At 37.6% G+C, this 12634-nt stretch overlaps 1 protein-coding gene across 7 annotated transcripts in view; it reads left to right on the top strand.

Moving 5' to 3' along the window:
* The window catches only part of SMC6 (structural maintenance of chromosomes 6), a 76482-nt gene that overhangs the window by 32343 nt on the left and 31505 nt on the right, over nt 1-12634 (top strand). For all 7 annotated transcript variants that reach the window (XR_004485937.2, XR_007470758.1, XR_004485939.2 and 4 more), the window contains exons 13-16: nt 336-500; nt 911-1089; nt 2150-2354; nt 5903-6017. Coding sequence is in view for 4 of the 7 variants with exons in the window: in XM_033437411.2 (XP_033293302.1) it covers nt 336-500; nt 911-1089; nt 2150-2354; nt 5903-6017 (664 nt within the window). In the remaining 3 variants the exon portion in view is untranslated. The remainder of the gene's footprint in view (nt 1-335; nt 501-910; nt 1090-2149; nt 2355-5902; nt 6018-12634) is intronic.

Raw genomic sequence — 12634 nt, forward strand, 5'->3', positions numbered from 1 at the left:
GAAATGGAATATTTTATTTTCTGTATTATTGCTAAAGGAATTTTATCACATTGCTTTATGGTTTTTTTTGTTTTTTGTTGTATGCGGGCCTCTCACTGTTGTGGCCTCTCCCGTTGCGGAGCACAGGCTCCAGACGCGCAGGCTTAGCGGCCACGGCTCACGGGCCCAGCCACTCCGTGGCATGTGGGATCTTCCCGGACCGGGGCACGAACCCGTGTCCCCTGCATCGGCAGGCGGACTCTCAACCACTGCGTCACCAGGGAAGCCCTGCTTTATGTTTTTTAAATGTTAGGTTTTTCATTGAACATTTTCCACTTTGTATTATTTACCATTAGTGCTGATCAGTCTTTGGAACCTGAACGGTTGGAAAGGCAAAAAAAAATATCTTGGTTAAAAGAAAGAGTAAAGGTCTTACAGGATCAAGAAAGTTCAGTCAATCAAGAGATCGAACAATTTCAGCAAGCCGTAGAAAAGGACAAAGAAGAACATACCAGAATTAAGTAAGTGACCACATTCTTATACTTTTTTCAGTTATTTGAAAATCATCTAGTTTTCCTCTTTATATGAAAAGAGAATACATGTTTTTTTTGTTGTTGTTCTTCTTCTTCCTCATAATAAGGGATCTTTTAAAATCACTTTCCTAACAAGACTTCTTAAACTTGTAGAATTGGACAGTTTCTGGGATTTCTAGTCCTCGTCACGACTGCATTTTTTTTTTTTCCATGCTAAGTTTTGAGGTCTTCTGACTGTTTTTTCCTGGTAACACAGTTGTCTTCAAATGAAGAGATCCGCTTTTAGTTTTTAGGGCAGCTGTGTCATTCACTGGTATGCAGGTATTAGGGGAAAAGACTGAGTATTTCTGTTTAACTGTATCACATATCTGTTTTGTTTTTCCACTTGTATTTTGTAGGAGAGAAGAGTTAGATGTGAAGAATACACTGAACTATAATCAGAGGCAACTGAAAGAATTGAAAGACAGTAAAACTGATCAACTGAAAAGATTTGGCCCTCATGTTCCAGCTCTTCTGGAAGCCATAGATGATGCTTACAGACGGGGGCATTTTACCTATAAACCTGTAGGCCCTTTAGGTATTTGTCACTAATTAGTCAGTATATAATAAAAATTAGAAGTACATCTTTATTTTCTGGAAGGAGTCTGTTGAATATAATTTTAAAACACTGTTATCGAAGAACCATGTAGTTATATGTAGACTTTGTACATATTTTAAGAAATGATAAAATCACTTTAAACTTTCCTTTTGTATATTTTAAGCATAAAAAAGCCAAAAGAAAGAGAACTTAGGAAAAGGAAAAGTAATTATAGAGTTGAATAATCTGCTTTTAATTTTTTTTGAATGAATAAATCAATGAACTAATTTGCATGTAATTGATTAGTAGGAAAATTCAGTGATATCAAGATATAGTTAAAAGGCCAATCACCTGAGTTTTGTGTAAAACTTGATAAAATGACTTGTCTTTTTAAGTTTCTATTTAGGTTTGGACAACATTACTTCTAAGTCCTCTTTCAACTATAAGCCTGAGGTTATCTAGTTATCCTCATATATACATGAGAAAAAAAAATCAGTTGAGTTCTGAGGAGTTATCTCTAATTCTGTACATCATTAGGTGAAAATGATGCTATAAATATACATTTTTAGTAAAGTACTGTATAAGTACAGTATTATGTACTGTATTAAGTATTGTAGTAATGTCTCTTCATTTAAATGACATGTACCTCTATACCAGGATCCATTTCAATAGATGAGGTATTTTTTTCCCTCTCTAAATCTAAAATTTCAATATTAATCAGTTTTACAGAAAATAGTGAAGAGTCTATAACCCTTTTGGCTTGATTTTCAAAACACCATTCAGAGGCTGGAATAGTATTTTATATGTATATATACACACATAGGAGAAATACTGTTGATTTACATCACAGCGAGACAACTTTTCACAGGATTTGGTGGGTTTTCTCCCCAGTGTATCCAGTGGGATGGGGTATTTCCCATTTGGTTAAAATGAGATCTATAATATCATTTAAATTGCTTCATATGAAAATATTTTAAAGTCATTTATGAACTATTATAAAGATGGTTACATTAACATTTCAAGTATTTATGGGCTTTTAATAATTTTCTCTCACTTTTAGGAGCTTGCATTCATCTTCGGGACACTGAGCTTGCTTTGGCCATTGAATCTTGCTTGAAAGGACTTCTGCAAGCCTACTGTTGCCATAATCATGCTGATGAAAGAGTGCTTCAGGCACTGATGAAAAGGTTTTACTCACCAGGGACCTCACGGCCACAGATAATAGTTTCTGAGTTTCGGGATGAGGTGTATGATGTAAGACACAGGTAAGGCATCAGTAATTAAATACTGTTTCTGGTTTTGCTTAGTTACGTGCAAGCTCAGAAAGAGTTAAAACATTTTTAATGTTAACCATATCTACACTCCTGATTTGTAAAATTCCATCAAGCCACGTCTTTAATTTGAATCTTAGGCATTGGAGATACATAGATAAATGAGAGATACTCCCTGCCCTTAAGGTCCTCACGTGAGATCTGTTTGGGGAGACATACTGGGAAGTAGACGTTGTGTGGCTTAGAAATTGTACTGAAGAGGGAAATGGTGCAGACCTGGCCACGTTAAGAGGGAGGGCGTACGGGAGAACTTTGGCACTCATTGCTCACAGTTCAACTCTGGGTGGTTTACAGATTCCATAAAGAGCTGTGATTGTTTTCTTTAATGACCCTAACAAACCTCAAGGGCACCATACCCAAATCGCCTTCTTTGTTAGCTGCTGGCTAGCTAATCACTTTACTTTTAAAGATACACGTGTATGTGTGTGTGTGTTCCTACATGTATATATAGTCCTCTCTATATCCCTATATATATATTCCTATGTATATATATTCCTATATATATATATTCCTATATATATATATATTCCTATATATATATATATTCCTATTAACAGATTGTTTTAAAATTTCTTTTCTCTCCCACTCCACTTTTTCTTATAAATCCAATTTTTGCTTTTTTCAATTGCCTTATATTTGGAAACATTGAAAATGCCCTTCATTTTAAGCGTGTTTTTTCTATATTTAATTTGATTGTGGTATTTTTCCTTTGACTTGGCTTTATAAATCACGTTTTTATTAAAGCTTTCTTCTAAGCTTAATTAGGATCATCAAATCATTTTGTTCTATAATTCCTCTTACCAGTGAGGCTCACCGTGCTCGCCTAGAATTTGATGTGCGGTTTTTCCTTTGTCCCTCTCGTCCTCTTTAGGCTTTCTACATTATGTTGTTTAGTGAGCCTGTTCCATACTTGTCCTTTCCTTGTCTCATTACTGACACATTATTGCTACTATTCCTTCCTACTTTTAGTTTTCCTCGACCGATGTTACAGCATCTCTCAGCAGGCAAAACTAATTGTGATATAAACTAAATATGAAGTGCATCCCAGGGAAGTAGAGCAAAAGGAAGGGGTGGTTGTGACTGGGTGCTTTAGAGCAAGCTGGTGGGAGCAGCCTGTCTAGCAGTGGCATGTGCCTGCTCGAAAATACTTGCTCCTTCCTAGCATAGAAACCTGTGCTTTCAGCGGACTGGCCAGAGCCTATGCTTCACCACAATCCCCTTCCACGTCCCCTCCCTCTTAGACTCGGGCTCCCTATCCTCTCTCCCCTCACTCCCTGCGTTGTTTCATTGGCACTGCTTGATGTTTCTAGAGCGCCCACCCCCTATTCTTTCCTATCTTTGTTTTTACTTCCACTTGAACTCTGTCCTAAGGTTACTATCCTATTTCTCTGCCTCTTTTTAACAGGAAAAACTTCTCAGAAGAGTTGTCTGTGTCACTAACTTCTCTCTTCCCCTTCTTTCTTGAACCTACTCCAGTCAAGTTTTTATAGCTTCATCACACACCAGAGCAGCTCTTGTCCAGGCGCCAGTGAGCCTTGCTTGGCTTGGTCCTGTCGTCCTTCCTTCCCACTCGCTGACTTGACCTACCAGCAGTATTTGATTCAGCTGATCGTTTAATTCTTCCTGAAGCACTTTTTTTACTTGGTCCCTAGGATGTCACTCTTCTTGTTTTCCCACATCTCTAGGTATTCTTTTGTAATGTCTTCTGCTTATTTCTCCTCACTTGGGAACCTCCAGTATCAGTGTTCCAGACCTCTTCTCCATGTGCACCTACTCCCAGCACTTACTTCCTGGGTGAACTCATCCAGTTTCATGGCTTAAAATATAGTCCATACACTGATGATCACCACATTATGTTTCTAGCTGGGCTCTTTCCTCTGAACTCCAGAATATAGTACATTCAATTTATATTTTCCACTTTGATGTCCAAAAGACATTTGAAACTTAACATATCTAAAAGCCAAACTCCTGAGATCCACCCTAAAAACTGCTCTTCCTATAGTCATCCCCATCTCCATTTTTCAGTTGCTCAAGCCAAAACCTCAGTCATCCTTGACTTCTTTCTGCCATCCCACATCCTACTGGCTGTACTTTATAAATGTATCCAGGATCTAAACACTTCTGCAGTGCTACCCTGGTTCACACCATTATCATATCTCAAGTGAGTTTTGCTTCTGGTTCCCTTCCATCCACACTCTCAATATCACAGCCAGAGTAAAGTCAGACCATGTCATTCCTCTGCTCAAATCGTCCTGTACTGTCTCATCCTCTTTAGGCCTAACTGCGACCTCTCGGACCCACATGACCTGTCCTCTTGCCATCTCTCCTGTCCTTGTGTCCAGTAGCACTCCCAGCACTGCTCGTCCACCACAGCACACTGGCCTCCCGGCTTCTCCAACAGCCCTCTTAGGGCCTTTGCAAATGCTGCTCCCTGGGCACGAAATGCTCTTCTTCATTATGCTAATGTAACTCCCATTTCCTCAGGTGTCTGCCTGTTGACACCTTAGTAAGGCTTTTCCTGACACTTTCTGTGTGAAAAAGCACAGTATGCCACTTTTTCTTGATCTTTCTGTCTTCCTTCAGTAGAGTGTAAGCTCCATGGGGAGAAGGATATAGTCTGTTTTGTTTACTGCTATCTCCTCATCCTCTGAACAGCATCTTGCACATAGTAGGTGCTCAGTAAATACATGTTGAATTAATGAATGAATAAGTGGAAAACATATATACAAAGATATTTCTTTGTTTTGGAATTCTAGAACTAAGAAAGCAGTAAGAATGCCATTGCCTTTTCCCAATGTGTTTTAATTAAATGACTTTTATGTTTGTATGATAGAGTATAAGATTTAAGAAAATTGTAATGATTAAGTATAACAGGCAATAGGACATAATGATTGAGAATCTGCTGGGTTCTAGAGCTGAGCTGCCTGGTTTAAATCCTAGCCTGACCTCTTACCTTTATGACATTGGGGAACTTATTAAACTCTCTGCAGCTCATTTGGGAAAAAAAAAAAAAAAAGAGCGAATAATATTATCTATCTCATATAGTTGTTTTGAGGATTAAATGAGCTAATACAGGTTTCCACAGGGATATCCCTCTGTGGGTATAAAAATCTGTGGATGCTCAAGCCCCATACTTGGTCCTCTGTAGCCACAGTCCGCATCTGCTGATTCTGACAACCATGGATATTGCAGTGCATACTGTATTCATTGAAAAAGAATCCACATATAAGTGGACCTATGCAGTTCAAACTCGTGTTGTTCACGGGTCAACTGTATTTATAATATGCTTAGAACAGTGCCTAGCACATAGTAATATATAAATGTTTGCTAATAAAATAAAATAAACCTATTACAGATGTTTTCAAACGTTATCACATATTTTCCATGTCTTACTACTATCCATCATCTCATCACCCATTTAAAAAATATACATATATAATTACCATTTGGTAAGTTAATCCTTATATATTTTTGTCTCCTAGAGCTGCTTATCATCCAGAGTTCCCAACAGTTCTGACAGCTTTAGAAATAGATAATGCAGTTGTCACAAATAGCCTAATTGACATGAGAAGCATAGAGACAGTGCTGCTGATCAAAGTAAGACCAGATGCTTGCTGTATTTTATATTATTCTAAATTTCCTAAACTGAGGTTGGTTATGTAAATTCCTATTCTGCTTAAGTACTTGATATTTTATGAATTCTTTTCTTAAAAAAACTTTGAGTTCTGTAAAATAAATCAATGTTTCTTCTTCATCAGTGTACATATTTCTATTGATATGTACTTGTTAGATTAGATCACCAATATTTGTGTTCCATCTGTTGGCATAAATTTGCTGAGAAGGGACAAGGGAATTCAAAACAAATCTGTAATTAATACAAACAGAGTCTCTTTTTCTCATTAATGGAACCTGAGAGGCAATGACATCAATCATCCAAATGTGTATATGTGAATTGCAAGTTCATATTGTAATTATTTGTGGGCTTGGCCCTCTCATATTTTAGACAGATACTTGAAAGAAAATAATGAAGTCCTCTTGTAAAGGTCTGTTCCAAGGAAGGTTGATTAGGCCTCAGTTAAGCCTAATCCTCTTTTTACTTCCTCTAGGAAGTAAAATACTAAATATTTCCAGGCTTTTCCTACATAATTCAGTGTACTAATCTTTTATTGGAATTTGCTGTTCACTCACATCTTTTCTAGGGTGTAAAAGACATTTAGAAAAAATAAGATTTCATTTTTCTATGAAAAATAAGATTTCTAAGGTAAATATTTTCATGTGAAAAAGTACTTAAAATCTTTAACTTTAGTGGATAGCAATATTAGAATTTAAAAATAAAATCTTATCAGGGAGATTGGTTCAAGATGGCGGAGTAGAAGGACGTGTGCTCACTCCCTCTTGCGAGAGCCCCAGAATCACAACTAACTGCTGAACAGTCATCGACAGGAAGACACTGGAACTGACCAGTATCTGGTATCTTACAAAAAAGATACCCCACATCCAAAGACAAAGGAGAAGCTGCAATGAGATGGTAGGAGGGGTGCAATCACAATAAAATCAAATCCCATAACGGCTGCGTGGGTGACTCACAAACTGGAGAACACTTATACCATAGAACTCCACCCACTGGAGTGAAGGTTCTGAGCCCCACGTCAGGCTTCCCAACCTGGGGTTCTGGCAATGGGAGGAGGAATTCCTAGAGAATCAGACTTTGAAGGCTAGCAGGATTTGATTGCAGGACTTCGACAGGACTGGGAGAAACAGAGACTCCATTCTTAGAGGGCACACACAAAGAAGTGTGTACATCAGGACCCAGGGGAAGGAGCAGTGACCCCCATAGGAGACTGAACCAGACCTCCCTGCTAGTGTGGGAGGGTCTCCTGCAGAGGTGGGGGTTGGCTGTGGCTCGCCGTGGGGACAAGGACACTGGCAGCAGAAGTTCTGGGAAGTACTCCTTGGCATGAGCCCTCCCAGAGTCAGCCAATACCCCACCAAAGAGCTGGGAAGACTCCAGTGCTGGGTCGCCACAAGGGCAAACAACCAACAGGGAGGGAACCCAGCCCCACCCATCAGCAGAAAACAGGATTAAAGTTTTAGTGAGCTCTGCCCACCAGAGCAACACCCAGTTCTACCCACCACCAGTCCCTCCCATCAGGAAACCTGCACAAGCCTCTTAGATAGCCTCATCCACCAAAGGTCAGACAGCAGAAGCAAGAAGAACTACAGTTCTGCAGCCTGTGGAAGGAAGACCACATTCACAGAAAGATAGACAAAATGAAAAGGCAGAGGACTTTGTACCAGATGAAGGAAAAAGATAAAACCCCAGAAAAATAACTAAATGAAGTGGGGATAGGCAACCTTCCAGAAAAAGAATTCAGAATAATGATAGTGAAGATGATCCAGGACCTTGGAAAAGAATGGAGGCAAAGATTGAGAAGATGCAAGAAATGTTTAACAAAGACCTAGAAGAATTAAAGAACAAACAAACAGTGATGAACAGTACAATAACTGAAATAAAAAATACACTACAAGGAATCAATAGCAGAATAACTGAGGCAGAAGAACGGATAAGTGACCTGGAAGACAGAATGGTGGAATTCACTGCTGTGGAACAGAATAAAGAAAAAAGAACAAAAAGAAATGAAGACAGCCTAAGAGACCCCTGGGACACCATTAAATGTAACAACATTCGCATTACAGTGGTCCCAGGGGAGAAGAGAGAGAGAGAGAGAAAGGACCAGAGAAAATATTTGAAGTGATTATAGTGAAAAACTTCCCTAACATGGGAAAGGAAATAGTCACCCAAGTCCAGGAAACACAGAGAGTCCCAGACAGGGTAAACCCAAGGAGAAACATGCTGAGACACATAGTAATCAAACTGACAAAAATTAAATAAAAATAAAAATTATTGACAGCAACAAGGGAAAATGACAAATATCATACTAGAGAACACCCATAAGGTTAACAGCTGATTTCTCAGCAGAAGCTCTACAAGCCACAAGGGAGTAGCATGATATATTTAAAGTGATGAAAGGGAAAACGTACAATCAATATTACTCTACCCAGCAAGTATCTCATTCAGAGTTGATGGAGAAATCAAAAGCTTTACACACAAGCAAAAGCTAAGAGAATTCAGCACCATAAACCAGCTCTACAACAAATGCTAAAGGAACTTCTCTAAGTGAGAAACACAAGAGAAGAAAAGGACCTACAAAAACAAACCCATAACAATTAAGAAAATGGTAATAGGAGCATACATATCGATAATTACCTTAAACGTGAATGGATTAAATGCTCCAACCAAAAGACACAGGCTCACTGAATGGATACAAAAACAAGACCCATATATATGCTGTCTACAACAGACCCATTTCAGACCTAGGGACACATACAAGGGACAAGGGAGGACACTACATAATGATAAAGGGATCAATCCAAAAAGAAGATATAACAATTATAAATATATATACACCCAACATAGGAGCACCTCAATACATAAGGCAACTGCTAACAGCTATAAAAGAGGAAGTCGAAAATAACACAATAATAGTGAGGGACTTTAACACCTCACTTACAACAATGGACAGATCATCCAAACAGAAAATTAATAAGGAAACACAAGCTTTAAATGACACAATAGACCAGATAGATTTAATTGATATTTATAGGACATTCCATCCAAAAACAGCAGATTACACTTTCTTCTCAAGTGTGCATGGAACATTCTCCAGGATAGATCACATCTTGTGTCACAAATCAAGACTTAGTAAATTTAAGAAGATTGAAATCATATCAAGCATCTTTTCTGACCACAATGCTATTAGATTAGAAATCAATTACAGGGGAAAAACTGTAAAAAACACAAATACATGGAGGTTATTTTATACGTTACTAAATAACCAAGAGAGCACTGAAGAAATCAAAGAGGAAATTAAAAAATACCTAGAGACAAATGACAATGAACACAAGACAATCCAAAACCTATGGAATGCAGCAAAAGCAGTTCTAAGAGGGAAGTTTATAGCACTACAAGCCTACCTGAAGAAACAAGAAAAATCTCAAATAAACAATCTAACCTTACACCTAAAGGAACTAGAGAAAGAAGAACGAACAAAACCCAAAGTTAGTAGAAGGAAAGAAATCATAAAGATCAGAGCAGAAATAAATGAAATAGAAACAAAGAAAACAATAGCAAAGATCAATAAAACTAAAAGCTGGTTCTTTGAGAAGATACACAAAATTGATAAACCATTAACCAGACTCATCAAGAAAAAGAGGGAGACGACTCCAATCAATAAAAGTAGAAATGAAAAAGGAGAAGTTACAACAGACACCACAGAAATACAAAGCATCCTAAGAGACTACTACAAGCAACTCAATGCCAATAAAATGGACAACCTGGAAGAAATGGACAAATTCTTAGAAAGGTATAACCTTCCAAGACTGAACCAGGAAGAAATAGAAAATATGAACAGACCAATCACAAGTAATGAACTTGAAACTGTGATTAAAAATCTTCCAACAAACAAAAGTCCAGGACCAGATGACTTCACAGGTGAATTCTATCAAACATTTAGGGAAGAGCTAACACCCATCCTTCTCAAACTCTTCCAAAAAATTGCAGAGGAAGGAACACTCCCAAACCCATTCTATGAGGCCACCATCACTCTGATACCAAAACCAGACAAAGATACTACAAAAAAAGAAAATTAAAGACCAATATCACTGATGAATATAGATGCAAAAATCCTCAACAAAATACTAGCAAACAGAATCCAGCAACACGTTAAAAGGATCATACACCATGATCAAGTGGGATTTATCCCAGGGATGCAAGGCTTCTTCGATATACTCAAATTAATCAATGTGATACAACATATTAACAAATTGAAGAATAAAAACCACTTGATCATCTCAATAGATTCAGAAAAAGCTTTTTACAAAATTCAACACCCATTTATGATAAAAACTCTCCAGGAAGTGGGCATAGAGGGAACCCACCTCAACATAATAAAGGCCATATAAGACATACCCACAGCAGACATCATTCTCAGTGGTGAAAAACTGAAAGCATTTCCTCTAAGATCAGGAACAAGACAAGGATGTCCATCTCACCACTATATTCAACATAGTTTTGGAAGTCCTAGCCACAGCAATCAGAGAAGAAAAAGAAATAAAAGTAATACACAGTGGAAAATAAAAAGTAAAACTGTCACTGTTTGCAGATGACATGATACTATACATAGAGAATCCTAAAAATGCCACCAGAAAACTACTAGAGCTAATCAATGGATTTGGTAAAGTTGCAGGATACAAAATTAATGCACAGAAATCTTGTATTCCTATACACTAACAACGAAAGATCAGAAACAGAAATTAAGGGAACAATCCCATTCACCACTGCAACAAAAAGAATCAAATACCTAGGAATAAACCTACCTAAGGAGGTAAAAGACCTGTACTCAGTAAACTATAAGACACTGATGAAAGAAATCAAAGATGACACAAGCAGATGGAGAGATATACCATGTTCTTGGATTGGAAGAATCAATATTGTGAAAATGACTATACTATCCAAAGCAATCTACAGATTCAGTGCAATCCCTATCAAATTAACAGTGGCATTTTTTACAGAACTAGAACAAAAAATCTTAAAATTTGTATGGAGACACAAAAGACCCCGAATAGCCAAAGCAATCTCGAGGAAAGGAAATGGAGCTGGAAGAATCAGACTCCCTTACTTCAGACTATACTACAAAGCTACAGTCATCAAGACAATATGGTACTGGTACAAAAACAGAAATATAGATCAATGGAACAGGATAGAAAGCCCAGAGATAAACTCATGCACCTATGGTCAACTAATCTATGACAAAAGAGGCAAGGATATACAATGGAGAAAAGACAGTCTCTTCAATAAGTGGTGCTGGGAAAACTGGACAGCTACATGTAAAAGAATGAAATTAGAACACTCCCTAACACCATACACAAAAATAAACTCAAAATGATTTAGAGACCTAAATGTAAGACCGGACACTCTGAAACTCTTAGAGGAAAACATAGGACGAACACTCTTCGACATAAATCACAGCAAGATATTTTTTTATCCACCTCTTAGAGTAATGGAAATAAAAATAAACAAATGGGACCTAATGAAACTTAAAAGCTTTTGCACAGCAAAGGAAACTACAAACAAGACAAAAAGACAGCCCTCAGAATGGGAGATAATATTTGCAAATGAATCAACGGGCAAAGGATTAATCTCCAAAATACATAAACAGCTCATGCAGCTCAATATTAAAAAAGAAAAAAAACAATCAAAAAATGAGAAGACCTAAATAGACATTTCTCCAAAGAAGACATACAGATGGCCAAGACGCACATGAAAAGCTGCTCAACATCACTAAATATTAGAGAAATGCAAAGCAAAACTATGATGGGGTATCACCTCACACCAGTTAGAATAGGCATCATCAGAAGATCTACAAACAACAAATGCTGGAGAGGGTGTGGAGAAAAGGGAACCCTCTTGCACGCTTGGTGGGAATGTAAATTGATACAGCCACTATGGAGAACAGTATGGAGGTTCCTTGAAAAACTAAAAATAGAATTACTGTATTACCCAGCAATCCCACTACTGGGCATATACCCAGAGAAAACCATAATTCAAAAAGACACATGCCCTCCATTGTTCATTGCAGCACTATTTACACCAGCCAGGTCATGGAAGCAACCTAAATGTGCATTGACAGACGAATGGATAAAGAAGATGTGGTACATATATACAATGGAATATTACTCAGCCATAAAAAGGAATGAAATTGGGTCATTTGTAGAGACTTGGATTGATCTAGAGACTGTCATACAGAGTGAAGTAAGTCAGAAAGAGAAAAACAAATATCGTATATTAATGCATATATGTGGAACCTAGAAAAATGGTACAGATGAACCGGTTTGCAGGGCAGAAATAAGAGACACAGATGTAGAGAACAAAGGTATGGACACCAAGTGGGGAGAGTGGCGGGGCGGGGGGTGGGGGTGTTGTGTGATGAACTGAGAGATTGAGACTGACATGTATACACTGATATGTATAAAATGTATGACTAATAAGAACCTGCTGTATAAAAAATAAATAAAATTCAAAAAAAAATATCAGTTTGTCATAAAACATCATTTCTTATGTTTTTAAGACTCTTAATAGTTTAATTCTTTGAATC

Source organism: Orcinus orca, chromosome 13 (assembly GCF_937001465.1).
Source record: "Orcinus orca chromosome 13, mOrcOrc1.1, whole genome shotgun sequence".
Lineage (NCBI taxonomy): Eukaryota > Metazoa > Chordata > Mammalia > Artiodactyla > Delphinidae > Orcinus > Orcinus orca.